The following is a 20148-nucleotide window of genomic DNA, read 5'->3' on the forward strand; positions in this document are numbered from 1 at the left end:
TTCAATCCGACATTAAGCTACTTCTTCATTATATTTGGTAAAAGAATGGTGCAGAGGTGCCAAATTTTGAGGAATGGTGAAAAGATGTTGAATTATGAAAAACGACACAGGCAAGAAAAATGGAATGTATTTATTTATTTTTTGACTGGGACACTGACAAAATCTCAAATTTCTTCGGGTGACCCTCTGTCGAGAGGCGCTACGTGAGAGACAAAGAACCTGAGACTAGAAAGTGTGAAAGCAAAATACAACACAGGTGAAACACAAAAAGAAAGCAGGTGTGATATTTTGTGTCTCTTCCTTGTTCTCTTTGCTTCTCTGTTCAAAACAGGCTCTTTCTTGTGCTGATGATTAGTGATTCAGCATGTGTCTCTCACTCAAGGGTTTGCACCAAACAGTGGTGATGGCCTTTTGTTCGTCTCAGCCAGAGGCTGGCATAGAGGACGAAGAAAGCTGGTATGAATATGCATAACCTTCATGCACTAATGTCCACAGACAATCAGTAAAGAGAGGAGGGGAGAGGAGCATTGATGAACCTTTGTTATTACATAGTTTTTCCTAATCATGTTCTGATGTACTTTGGTTTGCAGCAATCCTCACACCTTTAGTAAATTTAACAATTTTCATTCAATCTTCTGTTTGAATTTTCAATATATGTCAAAGATTTATTTATTTTTTGGTCTGACCTCTGATGCTTGCTGTCCAATGTTCTAAATTCATGCGGCCAGATCATATTTCCAAGTTTACATATAATCACTTACTGTCACTGCAAAGAGGGGTTGCCATAGTAACAAGGCATGCATTTTCATTGAAGACATGTTTTCTCGGTGCTGTGACAAGCTGGCAACACCAAATAAGCCCTGTGTATTTTCAATGTATTTCTGATGGTCTTTTATATTCGTGGCGCGTAACACATCCTTCACACATGAAATCAGCAGAGTGGTATCTATGTTGGCTGTCACCATATCCTTCCAAGCTTGTCCTATGCTCTTCTAGTCACAACATGCAATGTCAAACACTTTCCCTGCAGGGAGTGATGGAAGGATTAAAAAAAAGAGATTTGATTGTAAGTAAGACAGAAGACTCAAACTAAATTCCCAATTTTAAAGAAATTGATTGGATTCACATTTCTTTCTGAATCGAGTTGCCTCAGACTAAAAAAGTTCCCGTCTTCAAGTGGCGCAGCGTCATTCATAATAGCCTGTCAGTTGTACACACCGCCTCTCTCTTCTCGTATTGACCCTACAATCATCATTCCTCTCACCTTTTACTGTCTTTGTCCTTCCCATCTCCTTTTTAGTCACCTTCCTTCTAAACTCTTCTTTGTGTGCTCTCCTTCTCTTCTGTCCTTCACATGCTCTTCCTTTTCTTCTAACTCTTTCTACCCTCATTCCAGATTCTACCTGTGTCCTCACATGCCTTTTCATCCTCTGCCCTTGTCATAGCTTTTCAAAACCTCCCACTCTTCCTTGCACTTCTATGGTCCATCTCCTCCATCCATGGCCTCCATATATTTGCCCCCGGGCAGCGCACCCCTGCCGAAATCCCCACAGTGGCTGTCCCAACTTACCCAGCAGGATAACGATGCACAGCAGGATGGCAATCAAGGCCCCCGTGCTGAGACCTGCTGATGATAGGAATGCTTCGCCTTGGCACATCCGGATCCTGCCATGGCGCTGGCATGGGCACACCCGCAGGGTCAAGGTGCTGGTTCCGCTCAACGAAGGCTCCCCACCGTCCCACACTACAATGGGCAGCTCGTAGAGCTCCTGTGTCAGGTGGTTGAAACGGCGTCGTCTTGCAATAATGCTGGCTGTACTGTCTGTAAAAGAAAAGCAAAAGTAAAGAGTTAATAAAAATGGTGTCCTTGGTTAAAAAGACTTATTCTCTGGTTCCTCATTTTAGTCAGATGTCTTTTTAGTCAGATGTCTCTTCCTGTGAAGTATATAATTTCCTGTTTATGTATAAGTGTCATTAGCTAAATACATCAAAAAAAGCATTCACTGGGTATTGTGAATGCTATTTTTTCTTCTTCTTTTGAAGTATTCGAAGCTGGTCGATTTCTTACAAACTCTACAGCTTTCCTGTGTGCCAAAGCTAATTCATTTCAAAGGTATTCATTTACTATTTTAATGTGCTGCAAAAGAGCAGATCACCTTGGCCCTTGCAGAAACATTTCTGTCAATGAAACATGTTACTTAGATAAACAAAAGTAAAAAGGCTGGGGGAAAAAGGAAATGAGGTAGACTTCTAGTAGGTTCTATAGCAAGGCTGAGCAATAAAACTGAAGCAAATGACAAGACACACAAAATCACTGAAAAATCATCTTTGGAAATTACATTAATATTTTACTAACCTTTACCCTGAATGTACCATTTTATAATCGTGTGCACTCACCACATCTATTGGACAGACTGGGGAGTATAGTAGCAAATATTTATTTTAATAATGAAATTACAGATATATAAAATCTAAGGGCTGGATTTACAAAGCAAAGTAAATTAGCAGGACACAAAAATTCAAACAACATCTTCCAAGAGTACAATCATCTTTAAACAAAGTTTACTTTCAATGAGTCAACACCATCAAAGTAGTGGGCCAAAATATAAGAAGAACCACTGAGAAAGCAAGTCATCTAATAAGAAAAATACATATACAATATAATGTAAGCTCAGGTTTACTTGGTGTATTTCTCCACTGGAAGAGTTTAGCAATTCAGATCAATGAAAGGTAATTGAAGGAAATTCAATATGAATTTGATAGAGAGCAAATTCTTCTCAAAGAAATTGTATTTGAGCTGTGTGTGATCTTGAGGGTTTAAAAAGTAATTCTCTGGATAATACTGGAAGCTCTGATAAAGATTCATATGCGAGGCTTGGTTTTCAAACATTCAGGATGACTAAGTGAAGAGCAACAGGACGGGATTCACCCATGCCAATAAAACACTTGTTTTGATGCCTCTGGCATTCCAAAAACAATAAAATTGCCGTAAACTGCCTACAACAAAGGATAGTAAATCAGGTTTGCATGACCAATTGGAAAACTCTCCTTCCAAGATTTTGAGCTCCAAAAAGGAAACTCCCAAAACGGCCAGCTGCATAAATACTTGTGTCTACGCCTTTAATCTGCAAAATTGACACAGTGCCTTATTAGTAAATTCCATTAATAGATTTTTAATGGGAACAGAGGGTTTTGAGGTGGCATCAGTTGCAGATTATTATGCAGATATATAATTATATGCTGCAGCTTCACCAAGCTTTAGAGATCTTTTATTTTTAATTCCTTTGGGATATTAATGACAACTTAGCTGCTGCTGGTATAGGTGTGTGCATAACGACAAATACATATTTAAAATATGAGCTACACATAAAACTGGATAGTTGTATTGTATATTCGATTTGGAAAAGGAATTTCCCCTCTTCCAGTGTAAGAGATGCATTGCAGGTTTAAGTAACAACTTAAGTGCGATACATACTAGTGCAAATCTTAATATTTGGCGGTAGATTTATGAATTTGAAGACAAACGTGCATCGGTGTGCAAAATCTGGAAACGTTAACAGATGTAACATGAACACTAGGACAGCAGCATAAGCAGGACTTTTAAGGTATTGCACATAACTGGACGTAAGACATGTAGGTGTATAGTAACATAAAGATAATGATGATGATGTATCAAAGTACTATCCTTGAACAGAACCAGCTTTGCCATCCCTGTTCATTTTAGCTATAAGCATGGGTAAATCAGCTACCTGGATGAATAACTTGGGCCTCACATGACTGGCTACCCAGAAACTAGCAGATGACACATTGCATGCTGATACATATTCGTGAAGTATTTCAGGTTTCAAAAATGCTGAATCGTGCACAAGGGCAACCTTTTCTCTGCACTCAGTGAAAACACCTCCGCCATGCTGTACTATCGCTCTGCTGCTCAGAGACCTCGCCTCCCACTCCAATCTCTGCTCCATCTATGAATAATTATAATGATCGACAGTTGGAATGACAACACGTACTTCAAGCTTTATTAAGTCAGACTCGCAGTATCACTGTATCAGCAAGCAGATGGGTGGGGGTTTTGAGAGAGTGCAGTGTGAGAGATGCAAATAACAAGAGAGAAAGATGGGGAGGTGGAAGATGAGAGCAGAAGAGGGCGATGCATGGGGATGAATGGAGGAGGAATGTATGTATGTGTGAGCCAAAGGAAGGAGTATTGAGGATGGAGAAGGAGGCTAAAGCACACAGAGACAAACAAGCTCTGTGTAAGTGATGTTCTCCAACAGAGCTTGTGCACTTTGAAGCACAGTTCCACAGCAGCATAGGTCCTTGTACAGACCACAGCGAGGAAGTTCGCATCAATTATGTCATGCTAATTTCACATTAAACCTCCTGTCATCACAGGTGGGTGGAGGAGAGCTCTGTGCTTGTTGATTAATACTGCAGCGAGAAGGGCCATCTGCAAGCACACTGAATCCACGTGAGAGGAAACACAGTACTCTTTCGTAAAGTCTCAGTTTAACCATGTGGCGTCTCCAATACCATGTGGCATTTCTTGCAGTACATGACAGGTAATCAAACAGCAAATGAGAGAAGATCTGGTTTTTAGGAAAGTATTAGGAAAGTAATATTTTGGCAATCACTAGAAAAAATGCTCCTTTTTTTCTGGTGTCTGCTACAGCATGGTGAAAGCCTCCTTACACTGGGTTTTAAAATGGCCTATTTTTCTTTTTTACTTTACCAGAAGCATTAGCATGATGTTGGTTATCACTTACATAACTTTTGTGCCACTTATTCATTCCAGTCTCTCCTTTTTTGAGATAAGGCATTTATTATACAGTGCATCAGAAATTTTACAGCAGAAAAAAGTAAGTTTCATAAAATGTGGTTATGATAAAATTTAAATAGCCAGTTATTTAAACTTTATTATTGCCTTATTTTGCTCTTAACCATGAAATGACAAATAACAGCATTAATATTAATCATTAGTTATGACACTGCTGCCATGACATTCTGATGGTATCAATACACACACACAATATTTTATGATGCACTTGTAATTGTTTAGAAATTGCCAGTGTCAGTTTGTACCAAGGTCACCATTTGTGCTGTTGTTCTGTGAGAGATGTTGTGTTTGACATCTAAGGGTTAATAATGATTAATAACAAAATAAAAGATAGAGTGAAACTGCTCTCTATTCAAACAGATGAAAACTGCAGTTTAATTCACTACAATGTTGCAGTTTATTAATCATGGTTATTATAAAGACCTATCAAATAAGTTTGGTAGACATGCAGAGATGATCAGGATAGTTAATGGCAATGTCTTTACTCAATAATGAGTCAATTATGAACTCAATTGTGTGCTCAGGGTTGTATTTTCCTATTGGTAATGTTCATAGTGTGAATAGGGAATCCTTGTTCTGATGCTCTATAGAACATATGAAGTGTGCCTGAAAAAATAAAACAGAGCTAAAATAAACCAACAATAGACACATGCGACGCAACCACATCTCTGCAGACTTCACACTTGCCTACACATGCACTTACTTGGATTCCTTGTGAACTTTGGTGGGTGTGTGTAGGTGCCGCTGATGGGATTCAGCACGAACTTTCTTCTTAGCTGCCACTTGAAATTTAACATTGTTCTATAGTTCCACTATTTTGGGAAAAATATATTCTGGGTCACAGAGCAAACGTGGGTACTTAAAGTTAATGATTACAGTCATTGCAGATGTTTGTACAGGCTTATACATACAAACAATAAGAAAATATGTTTATTTAGGTGTTACAGACTCAGCAATACTTTTATTAATTAATTTAAGGGTAAGTATGATGTGTCAGTATATTGAATTTGTGGCTACAATCTCACAGTTAATTCATAAGACAATAATATGAGACTCAGATAACAGTTTAATTTACAATATCAAAGAGTATTAAAAACACTTTCTGATAAGGTTCAGTAAAGAAGTGTGTCAAAGTGTAAGGCGAGGAATCAAATCGGACAATTTTGGCACAAGGCACCAATCCCTGTGTCACCTTATAAATCACTCAATGCTGCTGAAACTTCTTTTACTTTGGATGCTGAGACTGTATCATTTATCACAGATGAATGACACTGGCTAGTTTCCAAAGAAAGGCAGAAAAAATAACTTTTTTAATGTGGTATGGTAGCACATCATAAGCACAATGTCTTATGACCTATTTAAACAAAATAGGTGCTTTTTCTTTTTTCCAAATAAGCTTTTATCAGAGAAAATAAGGTCACTTGAAATTGAGTGAATAATGCAGAAACACAGTTTTCTGCCAATTCAATTAAGGTTATAATTCACTGTGAAACTATAATGCTACCAAATATTTAATATTGTGGGAGGGCTTATATGCTCTGGCGTACTATATGAAAATACTAAAACTGTGAGGATTTTCATGTAGTGTAGCTCAAGCTAACCAGGTTAATGTCTGCTGGCAAGCAGTTTAACAACCAAACTACTGTCTGTGAAGGTTCTCAGTCATCCAGGTCATCGTAGTCAAAGGAGCTTGCAAAGAAAAGCGTCTGGACTTCTTTAAGTTGCTTGAAGACGTTTCACCTCTCATCCGAGAAGCTTCTTCAGTTCTAAGGTCAAATGGTGGAGAGTCCCAGATATAAACCTAGTGGGAGTGACCCCCCACAGAGGGACAAAAGGACCCCCTGATGATCCTCTAATCGCCTGAGCCAAGGTGTGAAACTGGGTGTGGGTCCCAATCAGCCAGAGTTTCGGGTGTGTTCATTGTGAAACCTGGCCCCACCTTATCATGCGAATTCCTGAGGTCAGATGGGCCAGGATGTGAGTGGGCGTTAAGGCGTCTGGGAAGGGATCTCAAAACTGGATTATAGATGGCAGAGAGTTGGTGTTGTAAACCCCCTCGCTGGTGTCTGGTCTTCTTTTCTGTGCCTCTTTGCTGACTTTAAGAACGCCCATTTAGGATAGCCGCACGTTTTGAGTGCTTCCTTTACATGTGTGTGTTCCTTCTTTTTTCCTTCAGGCTTAGAGGGAACATGTTCTGCCCGGTGGTGTAGGGTCCTAATTACTCCAAGTTTGTGTTCCAAAGGGTGATGGGAGTCAAAGAGGAGGTACTGGTCCGTGTGTGTGGGCTTCCGGTAAACTTCGATGTTGCTAAAGGTTACTGGGTTGAGAAACTGTACAATGAGACTAATCAGACTAAATATATAGGTTAGGTTAGATTTCAATCACACGCTCCTAGAGACATCTTTGTGACCTTCTGATAGCCACTGGTTGTAAGGGGAAAATGCTTGTTTGACAACTAAGTGCAAGGTTTCTGTCAGTTGTTGTGAAATTGATTTCAAAGTCCCATTCACACAGGCCTGGAGACTAAGTCAGGGGAAAGTGTTGTAAAGGAAAAATGTGCTTTGTATGACTGATTGGTGAGTGGAAATGACATTGATTGATAAGAGGTATACAATGGTGCACTAAAAGCCTCTTTTTGATTGGTAGCAGGTTACCAAAGTAACCCGTGGTTCGCAAGGATGACACTGGCAGACTACTCGCTGAGTGACAGTGAAGTCCAGTGAAAATGGACAAGGCTTGCTTTCAAAGTAAAAGTTGTAGGTAACTACAAACATTTATTTTGGAGGTGATTGTTCTGTATCCACTTTGTATTGCACTTTTTGAAGTTTCACTGTAGTTTGGAGAATAAAAGGCAAGTGTTTTCAGACAGGTTGGCATCTTCCAAACTATGGGCGACCATGGGAATTTTGCAGAGGAATTCCAAGTAATCGCAAGGAGGATTTGCTGCACTGCCCTCTTTGTCATCCAGTCATCCAGGGGGATCATCGACTTGTGTCTAGGCTTATGTGACTGTGCCCTAACATATCTTTCTTGAGAAAATATAAGACATTTCATGCACAATCAACACTTCTTTCCATTGTTTCACATGACTCCTCATTATATTGAACAAAGATTAATGGGACTCAACTTAATTTATGACAATATGTTCAGTGACAACAGATAGCAGTTTGTGTTTGAGTTTACGGTTATCATGTGTGATGAAGGGTTGTGTTTTGCATGTTTAGTTAATTATGGGTTCATCTTTTTACTTTTGCAGGATGCCGTTGTGCACCTCTTTGTTACTGCATCACATTTGTTCAATTATAAAACGTGACTGCTGTGGCCTTTCATGATAACATAAGCTTATGCATATGAGTTTTTGCCCCCGTGATTTTGTGTTAAGTTTAAAAAATGGACCCAGTTGCAAACAAAAAAGCTAGACTGACTGGCAGGAGGTATGACTAAAAGGAACTCTAATCTCAACATTGTGAAACAACAAAAGAGCCTGCAGCAGGGGGAAAGAAATCCACAAGGAAAAAGCAAATTTTCAACAGGGGAAAAAGACTAACTCAGGAAACACACAAAGGGTGCACAAGTGCTTGACAAAGACCTACAGTAGGAAAGACACACAGAGAAACTACATACTGGGGAGAAGAGCGATAAGACACAGATAACCTTAAACAGACACTGGTGAGGTTGGGAAGAGAAGAACATGAGGAATTAAAAACCTGAGGGATCAGCCTTCGAAATAAAAGAATGGAAGTAGTTAGGAGAGTTAAGAAAATATAGATGAAAAAAACAAAACAAAAAAACTCACAGACACAAGGGCAAAGCCAAGAAAATGTTACGACTGATCATTTAGAAAACCAATTGAACTTCAAATGAATAAAAGGAAAACTAATCAAATCTTTCAGTGTGAGTTTGTGACAGCGTTTAGTTGTTTGCTATAGGTTTTGACAAAGCAGCACATGACAGGTCTACACAAACAATGCTGTTTCAGCAGATACTAGGTGCTTGGGAATCTAGCAGCGTGACACCAATTGCAAGTGAAGTGTGAATGACATAAAAGCTAATTAAACGTCCCATATTGCTGTGGCGTGACAGCGTTACTTTCAGAACGGCTGATTAACTGAAATATTATAACGGCTTCTGTATAGTGGAAGAAGATGCTTTCAGAAATCGATTGATCTATTTACGTATGTGGCTTATTCAGAGATGATAGCCTTAGTTTAATTGCCTTTTTAGAAGAAAATGCCATCACAATGTGAAAGATAACAAGTTCAAAGAGGCATTCAATTTTCAGTCATTGTAATGTAGGCACAGTCAAGTTGATTATATTTAAAGGGCTTTTAACAGAATAGGTTTGTCACAAAGTGCTTTCCCAGAGCAGCTGAGCAGAAGCATCCCCTTGCTTTTCAGCTTTAATGGTGCCTAATACGCTGTAGGAGTTTGACCTGCAGTTATTGTAGTGCATCCACCACTTCAGCTGCATCAACACGTCTGCATGACAGCTCAGTATTTCAGGTGTCCTGGCTTCAGCTCCACTGCAAGCAGAAGGCACTGATCTAATTTTAAGACTAAATCTGTGTTTTCCTTTTTAGCTAAAAATCCTCACTCAACCTCTTTGCTGATGTGATTTTGTGAAACAGAGCCAGTGCTGTTGCACATCTCTGCAGGAAGCGCACTAGCAGTAACATGATATTAGATGTGATATGGTGAAGTAAAGAAATAGCTTGATGGGAAAAAAAACCCAAAACACACACAGAACTTTAGCTGTCATCTTCTTTTCAAGTGAATACTAAATATCAGTAATGAAAGGGTGGATTCTAATTGGTTAATTAGTTAAAAATATATCAGTGAGTCCAGCTGAACCTGTTTTTCTCACACAAAAATCTGGGCACAAAGCCACCATAATTCACGTTTCATGGCGATCCATTGTGCAAATGGTAACTGAGACGGAAAGGAGGTCACGAGAGAGTTAGCCGTGTGAGTGACTGAGAGGGATTTTCATCAGTTGCACAACAACAGAGGGGGGTATTAGGCCTTGGCAGAGAGCTGCTACCAACTGTTGGTCTGCTACAACAGAAATGAAAGAAGCTGCTTTGAGTGTGAAGAGCTTACTTTAATTATCAGACAGTGGAGTCAACAGTATGGCTCACTGTGCCTCGCTCTCACTCTCACTCATATATCGTGAGCAGGCAGATACCTTCTAACACAGAGCGCAAGCAAAAAGCTACGCATATGTTTTTTACACCATTTTCTGAGTGCAGCACATGTAGGCTCTAATATTTGAGCGAACTGAAACCACATGAATTCTGAGTCCAGCAGCTTAACATTTCAGAGAGCGATTTATGCAGATGAGAGACAACTTTAGAATAAAAGGTGATATGAATCATTCTAAGTGGACAAGGAATTGTAGTATAAATGAGTAGGCAAGCGAATTAAAAGATCAGAAAGTGCCAAATGGTAAGCTCAATGCTATGTGGGAATAGAAGCACATGTGCTTCCGAGAGAACTTGGAGGTGTCAATCCTTCATCTGGACAACTGCACATCTTGAGTTAAGATAGTCATTAGTACTTCTATGCTAACATAATGGGGAAATACTAGGAGGTTTGAAAGTTACAAATTATGATTATTGTATAACGTGTAATGTGATTTTCTTCCTTTTAGTATAATGTATCTCTAAAAAACTCTTTCCATGCCATAACACATAATTGGGTGATCCTTTATGGGATTATATAAAAGATCTACTATGTCAAAAACCAAGAGCCTCTGAGATGGTATGCACTCAAATCTCAACGAAATCTAAAATGAAAAGCACTATTACTCAAACAGCATGAAAAAAACCCTAACTCTTGCCATCGATCCTTCAAGAATGAAGAGCTCCTTTTATTTAATGCTTTGGGAATATTTTACTGCAGACAGTTCTGTTATAATAAATCTAAGAACTTTTGAAAGAATCATTTTGCAAGAGTGAGAAATATTTTCAAATGATGGGTATGTGGACTGGACGTGTAGATTTTCAAAAGCTTTAAAAACTTGAATGATGCAGTCCTCGCCAATCTTAATAGTCACAGGCATGCATTACCCATGAAGCACTAGCCTCTAACACCTGGCCCCAGGAAGATGCCCTGGTTTCCCTAATACAAGCAGATCTTTCAAAAGACTCAGATCCAAGAAGGGCTGTGAATCACTCTTATCTGTAACGTGAAACCAATTTACCCTGTTATACCCTATAAGGAGCTTTTATCCCTACACAGAAAAGCTGCCAGGACCAAAGGTCTGTAAATCACTGGATTAAACTTTTACAGTGAAGCAGGCACCAAAGAAAATGTTGACTGCCCCTTTCACCTCACTATGCATTTACACTTTGATACTGTCTGCTGTGAAGAGCATCATTTTATTTCTAAAGTTCAAAACCATAAAATACCCCTGTCACAATAAAAAAAAACAAAGAAAAGCAAAGAGCAAAGCAAAGAATTACTGTCTCACTGTGACAGCTTGATGTTGTCCCTTTTCTTAGCTTTGCATTAATAAATAATGTTAACAATAACAATATTAATAATAATGAGTTGTTTAAAGAGACACCCTCCCACTGTGTTTGGCATATTCCAGGTAATACACTCAAGACAAAAACACTTCCACAAAGAAATTTAATAATAGCTCCTTTGGCAAGTGTCCTTTCTCCTCTGTCTCCCAGGTGCATCTCAGGAACATCAATTGACCAGACTCAACTGATTTCCAGTGTTTAAAGCTCGGATTAGTGACTGGCTGGTCATCCTTTCATACAAGCGACCCAATACATGGAAAATGTGCACTGTGACAGAGGTAAACAGTCGCACAAACCCTCACAGCTCCATGCTACGCTGTTAGCACGAAAGTGAACGAAGAAACAAAGTTTGCAAATGCACATGGACAGTTTAATCAAGCTAACAAAGGAAAAGTGGCTAACACTAAAGCTATCGAGAGCTCAGAATCAGCCACAAGCCAGCAGCGAACAGTAAAAGATGAAAGCTGCCACGAATAAAAATTCTAGAGTCAAGAGAAGAACTTAGCTTTGAAGCATTTAGAATAAAAAGTGAAGAGAAAGGGTCAATGTCCTGTTACCTGGTGAAGTTATAAACATATTGGAAAATGATGTGTGACAGAATCTGGTTTTTGTTGTATAAATCTGATGCACCTGCTTTTGATCGGTAAGGTAAAATATGTCAGGTAAAGGCAGGTGTACAGCAATTCATTTTCAGATCCTTATTTATGTTGCTTTTCAGTAGGATAACAATATATTGTCAGTTGTGAGAGTGAGAGAGGATCCTGTAAGTTATTTGGGGGAAATTGTTAATTTTAATAATGTCTTTGTTATGAAAAAGTTTCCACAGAGAAAAAGTTGAGTTTTGTTCATATATGCTGTCAGTTACTGTTTCTTAGAAATAAAACTGAAATCAGCGAAATTGGTATAGGCAAGTCACACTAAGAGTATATTTGAAATCAGCCAAGAACATTTTGTAATCAGTGCATGTTTAGTACAACTCCAAGAGCTAAGTTTAATCCTTTGTTCCAAACAGGAACTGGCCCAAACACAAGTGTCAGGGTCCTGGGACTGGGCGACCCAGGATCCCTGAGCAGTCATGTATTATATTATTCTTATTCTTATTGCTGTGTATTTTGGTGTTGCTCCCCCTTCCCTGTGCTTGTGTATATGTGTGTGTGGGTGGCTGAGCACTTGTTTATAGGCGGCGTCAGGCCTGGAGGGTGTGGCCCTGCAAGGGGACTGGCCACACCCGAAGCCACACACCTGCTGCTGATCAGGCCTCGTCGGGGGAGCTACTTAAGAGAGTCTTGGAGCTCCCACCGACGCGGGATCATTCCTTGAGACTCCACGTTAGTCGTCCCATTGAATTGAGTTAATGTGTGTAAGTGTATGCCCGCGGTTATTTGTGTCCTGACGGCTGCGTCTATTGTTTCCCGCAGGAGGAGCGTGGAAGGCACGAAGAGCAGCGAGCACCGGGGGGTGCTGACACGGGAGCTGAGAGCACAGAGACACGAACTATTCACGCAGAGACACGACACGGGAGTCTGGGAGAACACGGGGATTTATTGTTGTTTTTGTTCCACTCTGTAAATAAACACACGGTTTATACATAGAGCACCGCGCCTGGGTCCTCCTTTCCCCACATCCCCACGGTCTGCCAGCCAGACCGTGACAGAATGATCCCGCCACGCATGGACCCAGCGGTCTCTGAGGAGAGGCTCAGGAGGGAGGTTATGGACAGGGTTTACAGACTCTGTGAGTTATGGTGGGAGAAGCCCACGGAAGGTTTGCGTCGCGCCGTGGAGAGGCGGCTGCAGGAGACGCTTCTTAGATTTCCCTGGCTGGTTTACGACCTTAATCCTGTCGTCTTGGACTTCTTACTTTCCACCCTCCACCTCCACTCTCCTCCTCAGGCTGCTCACCGGCCCGGACAGCTGGTGGATTCACAGCCTGAGACGCCGGCCCCGACGTCTACACGGAAACGACGTTCGCGCCGCCAGCGTTCCTCACCGCAGCCACATCCACGGTCATCTCAAGAGCCGGCTGTGGTGAGTAGTACGGACAATTTTCCATTTCCCTCACCATCTGTGTTTGTGTCTGCAGTGGACGAGCTGACAGCGCAGGTAACATCACCTCGGTCAGAGGTCTTCACACCACTCGCTGCTTCACCATCTGCGGTTGTGGCGCTGTCGTCATCTCATCCGCATGCAGTCATCCCTCAGCCATCTTCTCCACCAGCGGCAGCCTCCATTCCACTGCCCACTCCAGCGGCCTTGTCCGGAGAGGGCGACCTCACCCGCGTCCAACGCTTGATGGACTGGGTAACTCACACCACCAACACAAGGGCAAGAGTGGTGGGGTTAAACGCCATCGAGGCACTCCTGGAGGGAAACCCCTACCTCGGCCAGCTCAGGGGAGTTTCCGCCTGCCTTTGCACCCTGCGTAAAGCCCGGGGGGTAGTGCAAGCTCGGGAGACCTCAGACTTCGTCCAGCTGCAGCAGGAGCTCAGCATGCCCGAGCAGGAGCTCAGCGAGCCGGAGGAGCCCGCACCGCCAGCTGAGGAGCTCAGCGAGCCGGAGGAGCCCGCACCGCCAGCTGAGGAGCTCAGCGAGCCGGAGGAGCTCAGCATGCCCGAGCAGGAGCTCAGCGAGCCGGAGGAGCCCGCACCGCCAGCTGAGGAGCTCAGCGAGCCGGAGGAGCTCAGCATGCCCGAGCAGGAGCTCAGCGAGCCGGAGGAGCCCGCACCGCCAGCTGAGGAGCTCAGCGAGCCGGAGGAGCTCAGCATGCCCGAGCAGGAGCTCAGTGAGCCGGAGGAGCCCGCATCGCCAGCTGTGGAGCTCAGCATGCCCGAGCAGGAGCTCGGCGAGCCGGAGGAGCCCGCACCGCCAGCTGAGGAGCTCAGCGAGCCGGAGGAGGAGCTCTCGCTGCCGGCCGAGGAGGTCAGCGGACCGGAGGGACCTCCACGTCTAGCGCGGCCTCCTCGCCGTCCACGTCCGGTGCGTCCACGTCAGCGATCGGCGCGTCATGGACCTGTTGCCACGCCTCGCTGTTGCTCACCGGAGCAGCGACGTTGCCATCGGACCCGTGGCAGGCCACCAGAACCGTTCCGCCGCCACCGGACCCGTGGCAGGCCGCCGGAGGAGCAGCGCCGCCGCCACCGGACCCGTGGCAGGCCCCCTGAACTGTTTTGCTGCTGCTGCTGGACCCGGGGCCGTCCGCCGGAGCTGCTACGTCACCGCCGTTGGGCTCGAGGTAGGCCCCCTGAACTCTCTTGTTGTGTTGATGGGCCGCCTGTGACTGTTTGTGGCGTCTTTTCGTTTTCTTTTTGCACCGCTGCGGGATGCGCGGCCTGACTCTGAGACTGTGGACTGGGTCGGTTTGTGGTTTTGTTGTTTTTGCTTGTTTTGGTTCTGGCCCTCCGTCCTGGTTCCCCCCGCCGCCCGCCCTGGGTTGGTTGTGCTGTTTTTTGTTTTGGTTTTGGGGTCGTCGGGAGCCGACCCTTAGAGGGGGGGTACTGTCAGGGTCCTGGGACTGGGCGACCCAGGATCCCTGAGCAGTCATGTATTATATTATTATTATTCTTATTGCAGTGTATTTTGGTGTTGCTCCCCCTTCCCTGTGCTTGTGTATATGTGTGTGTGGGTGGCTGAGCACTTGTTTATAGGCGGCGTCAGGCCTGGAGGGTGTGGCCCTGCAAGGGGACTGGCCACACCCGAAGCCACACACCTGCTGCTGATCAGGCCTCGTCGGGGGAGCTACTTAAGAGAGTCTTGGAGCTCCCACCGATGCGGGATCATTCCTTGAGACTCCACGTTAGTCATCCCATTGAATTGAGTTAATGTGTGTAAGTGTATGCCCGCGGTTATTTGTGTCCTGACGGCTGCGTCTATTGTTTCCCGCAGGAGGAGCGTGGAAGGCACGAAGAGCAGCGAGCACCGGGGGGTGCTGACACGGGAGCGGAGAGCACAGAGACACGAACTATTCACGCAGAGACACGACACGGGAGTCTGGGAGAACACGGGGATTTATTGTTGTTTTTGTTCCACTCTGTAAATAAACACACGGTTTATACATAGAGCACCGCGCCTGGGTCCTCCTTTCCCCACATCCCCACGGTCTGCCAGCCAGACCGTGACAACAAGACTACTAAACAACCAAGCCACATGTCATAAAACTCTGTAGAGAGAAGCAACATGGCCCAAAGCAGAACCTATATAGTTCTGTTGTAGTTCTAGATCACTTTCTTTCAATTTTGTTTAGGTATGGGCATAAAATTTCAGCTTATACTTTAACCACATTAACCGCACAAGGTGCCAACACTGAAGAGTGCCATCAAAAATAAAATTAATCCACTGCGCATTTCAGTAACTCAGATGCCAAGAGTGAAGCCAGGAAAACTTGTTTGCTCACAACATTTGGAAGAAGAAAATTATATACTCCTAATGAAGCCCTGCAGGCAGTTTGTCTGCACTGCTTTCTCCCTTTGCCGAAAACGTTGGGCTTTATTATCTGGCAGGCTTTTAATGTGCACAAAAAAGGAATGTAACACCCTAAGGTAAAACCCAAAAACGCTAAATATGGTCACTTCAACACAGCATATGGCAAATCAGCAAGAGATGTTTTTGTGACAGTGGAGGTGTATGTCTTCATACCCTTTAAAGTGACAAAAATAAGAACTATATTTAACAAGTGTTTTTCCAGGACAGTCACACACACACACACACACACACACACACACACACACACACACACACACACACACACACACACACACACACACACACACACACACACACACCGACATATCTAAAACAGTTGTAGGATTTATAGCAAACTCAAACTTTCTGGCTTCCTCTGAAAAACTCTTGCACCACACCACTATCTGGAGGTTCAATAGCTGACTGCAGAGCTGCTCTGTATGCATGTCATGTGTAAAACTGCTAAAAAAAAAAACAGGAGCCAAATTAACTACTTATACTGTGTATCCACTGAAATGTTTTTTGGAGCAGTGCTAAAGTCGATCTTTGCCCTGTTTGATTTATGTACCCCTTAGGTGTGGAGGTGGGCAGGGAGTGAGGGATGTCTTTGAGTGCCACTTACATGAATGCAGCAAAACTTCCCTCTGCACTTTAATGTAGTTGAAGTAGGCAAGGGAATTCTTGTGGTGGGAAGTAACTGGACCAAGGGCTAAACAGACTCATCTCTGGTTATCACATTGATTTTTTTGATCTCTCTCATACTACCTTCCTCTCTGTTTTTATGCCCCTCTCTGGCTCAGAGATTCTTCTGGAGTGCTGTGAACTCCTCTTCTCAGTGGGAAACTGTGAGATCTTCAGGCTGAGAGCTTTTAAAAGCCCTGTGATTGCAGACCAACCCAGGGCTAGGTATTCCCCTAAGACTGAAATTGTTGCCATGGTAACACCCACTGTTGGCCCTGGGCTGGAACAAAATAATGCACACATGAGGTGGAAAGAGAGTGCCTGAGCAGGTAATCCATTTGACAACACAATGCTCAAACATGCCAACCCTCTATGATGCTTATGTTTCATGCAAACCTGACTCGCAGTAGGTACTACTGGCAGCATTTGAGTCTTCAGATGCTTACCATACCCAGCTGACAGAGAGAATATTTTTATTGCACCTCCAAGGTGCTGGAATATCAGTGCAGCTTATTGGATCTCGAAGCGTGAGCAACGAGGATATCTCTGTAGGCAGAGTGCAAAACTCATAAGGAATGCAAACAAACATATTGATCACTTTGATTACCTTCATTGTCCTTAAGGGTAAAGTTGGGATTAACTGGTAGCTGGCTTGGTGAAGCAAAGGAAAACCGCTGTCCGTTGGCAAAGTCATCCTTATCCACTGCTGTGACAGTCTGGATCACCTGTTGTTCACAAGACAAAGGATAAATCACGTTCCAGTGACGACACCTGCAACATTTAATTATCTGCCACACACTAACTCTGCACAGAGGACAAGGAGCTGATTTAGTTTCTCTAGCATGTCTTGTGATTTGTTGATCATAATTAGTCACAGTCAAGAGTGCCTCTGACCTACAGCCAAATGCTCATGTAACTATTTTTTCTTTACTTGTGTGCGGTGCTCGAAGGAGACTATCTAGTTGTGACACTTGCATCTGAGAGCTTTTGGCTTGTGCAAGGGGGAGCTGGAATCTAACAATGAAAGACGTGCTCTCGGGGCAACCTTACTGCCACTTCTGTCAGATTACTACGCTTAATTGGTAAAAGACATAGTGAGAGCGAGGAGAGATTGTGAGGAGAGAAAACAATGACCTGATACCCTCTGTCACCGAGAAAAAGTTTAAATGTGAGATTAGGGGCATTTTTTTTCTTCTTCTCCTGGTGCACTTGCTCAAGCCTCTGTCCTTTGTGTCTATTTGTACTTATGTGGATGTCATGCTTGACAGAGTGGCTGAGTGGAGCAGAGCTCTCTTTCTTCTAAGGGCTCAAAAGCTAAGTTCTAATTGTTGTCGTTTTAATCAGTGTGAGAAAAAACAGACACATGCTAAAAAGATCATTCTTAAAACTCAGTGGGATGTTTGCAAACAAGATGGAGCTATACAATTTGCTGTCAGCATGAAAATGTCTGCATGGTTTGATAGCGGGTGCAAATTTGTCTTCCATTAATCCATTGTTTGGCAGATAGTGACAATCAGCTCTTATTGTAGGCATCTTTTGGGCTGAACATGCCCAGTGATCTTTGATCTAATTAGTAAATTAGTTTAGTGTAAATAAATAAATAAATCCTACATGTCACAATGTCAAATTATACACCAGAACAGCCCAGTGACTGCTGAAGTGAGAATTCACACTGAATTTGTTGCATTGAAAGAGTCACCTATAAAACTAAACAGCCCATCTTGAAAAGTGTTATCATCCCTACTTTTAAAAGTTGTACATGTACACTGCTTGACCACCACCTAATGTAAGGTTTATGCCACAGCTGCACTAAATTAAAAGTACTTCTAATTACTAAACTCGTGCTTCATGTTTATGTAATGATTAATCCACCAGTATGTGCAAGCTCTTTAATTTAAATTACATTTCTAATGCTAAGATGTAATTATTGTTGCCATTCATGGATTTTCAAATATACAGTTTTACAAAAAAAGCCAAAAAATAGTAAAGAACATTATTACATTTTCAATTATTATTGCTATAATCCCTAAACAGAAAACAAGTGTCTTAATAGCTGAATGTAATTTTTAATTTTCAACATGTTTCTAAAATATTTGTGTTTTGTTATTGGTCTAATAAATGTGTTAAACACACGAGGTCACTTATACAAAAGTCAAGCATTTTTACTCCTTTAGCAATTGGCCAGTATTGCTGTAACAGTAACTCATTTTTTTATTCTAACCATGGGACACCTCAAGCTTTAAAAAAATCAGCTTAAACTTAAATGTACCGTAAAAGGCAAAAACGTGCTCAGTTAGTAAAAAAGAACTATATAAGAACCAGTTCCCAACCATTTAGTGTGTACCACTAAATATAACGTATATATATAACTAAATATAGGTGTGATAAAATGTTACTTCTTTATTGGCAAGAGGTATTGTGTCAAAATTTTGATTGTCATCTTCCAACAAATTAAAAAGAAAAAAATCGAATTGCTGTGGTATTAAAAAGAAATACAAACATATTCTAAAACATTAATGAGAAGCTCAGTTTTTAAATGCATTGTCTTCTGAATAGTGGTATCCTGCTGTCTCATTCGGTGCATTATAATACTTACCAGTTAATCCCCTGAGCCAAGAACCCTCAGGCAACAATGTAACCTTAATACAAATTTAATACAAACTTTCATTCGAACTTTTCTTCAAACTTTTCTTCCAACAGCTCAAAACTATTAAAAATGTATTTAGTTGTGTCTTCCTAGTCTTTACTTCATCATCCTTTGCCGAACCAGCCTTTCAGCCATTTTCCATGCTGCTGATCGCGCTGTATCTCAAAAACCTTCTTAATTTGAATGAATCAAAGACTACTGAGCGCAAATTGGAATGAGCTTCGATTTAGAGCTGTCATGGTTTGCTGCTGAGATACTCATTTTGAATGAGGGATGATTAAGCAGCTCTCTCCAGTGCCTTCGCAGTCTCTTATTGCTCAGCTCTCGGTGAGCAACCCGAACTGCTGAGGGAAACAACAGTTCGGTGCAGAATTCATGTAGCCAGGGAAATGACTGTGCTTAATGGACAGCCCTCAACACTTTACTTCTGAGGTGTTTTTGACTTGAAGGAATGTTTTAATGTTTGAAGTCAGAGATGTAGAGGGAAAAAAACCAAAAAACGGAAATAGGTGTTTTTGTGTTTTTCTAGGCGAGTCCCTGACACTTACCTGTCCCGGTCTTGAGCTCTCACAGACAATAACTTCCTCATCTGTTGCTATTTCTGGTGGATTGTCATTCACATCGAGGACCTGAACAGTTACAGGAACGTGACTGAGAAGGCTGGGATTGTCTGAAGCAGAGAAAGAAAAGAAAAAGAGACAAAAAAGATAAAAGCCAAGCGTGAACCTTAATAGCAAAGTGAAACATTCAACATTTCAAACTAGGGCATGGTGTGCTCTTCCTGTTAGATTGTTTATGGGTTTTGTCTGTCGGTTTGTCCTTATAAAAGCACTGAGGGGTGCAATGCTGCACAAATCAACTTTGTTTATTAAAATTGATATAATCATGGCATTTTTTTCAGTTGTAGTTCTTGGTTATAATACATAACCCATCTTACATGCAAAATATTCACTTTGAAAGATTAAAAAAATATACTCAATGGTTAATTTTTAA

At 42.2% G+C, this 20148-nt stretch overlaps 2 protein-coding genes across 3 annotated transcripts in view; one reads left to right on the forward strand and one right to left on the reverse strand.

The window, feature by feature from the left end:
* Positions 1 to 20148, reverse strand: part of LOC146662495 (cadherin-18) — a 210486-nt gene that overhangs the window by 14585 nt on the left and 175753 nt on the right. For both annotated transcript variants that reach the window (XM_085419158.1, XM_085419157.1), the window contains exons 9-11: positions 19704 to 19825; positions 17116 to 17233; positions 1571 to 1822 (exon numbers count right to left, since the gene is read on the reverse strand). In XM_085419158.1, the coding sequence (XP_085275284.1) occupies positions 1571 to 1822; positions 17116 to 17233; positions 19704 to 19825 (492 nt within the window). The remainder of the gene's footprint in view (positions 1 to 1570; positions 1823 to 17115; positions 17234 to 19703; positions 19826 to 20148) is intronic.
* Positions 13023 to 14953, forward strand: LOC146662497 (uncharacterized). The gene is made up of 2 exons (XM_085419164.1): positions 13023 to 14356; positions 14551 to 14953. The coding sequence occupies exons 1-2, from the start codon at positions 13026 to 13028 to the stop codon at positions 14603 to 14605; spliced, it is 1386 nt and encodes a 461-aa protein (XP_085275290.1). The 5' UTR covers positions 13023 to 13025; the 3' UTR covers positions 14606 to 14953.

This window comes from Rhamphochromis longiceps, linkage group LG9, assembly GCF_057381845.1.
Source record: "Rhamphochromis longiceps isolate RC_006_pf linkage group LG9, R_longiceps_female_GT1.1, whole genome shotgun sequence".
Classification (NCBI taxonomy): domain Eukaryota; kingdom Metazoa; phylum Chordata; class Actinopteri; order Cichliformes; family Cichlidae; genus Rhamphochromis; species Rhamphochromis longiceps.

What these genes read in the sequence shown, in the direction of transcription:
- LOC146662497 (XM_085419164.1), top strand. Translation starts at nt 13,026, where the DNA reads ATGATCCCGCCACGCATGGACCCAGCGGTCTCTGAGGAGAGGCTCAGG. An exon ending in CCACGTCCGGTGCGTCCACG is followed by an intron (nt 14,357 to 14,550) that starts TCAGCGATCGGC and finishes GCTGCTGCTGCT; the next exon opens with GGACCCGGGGCCGTCCGCCG.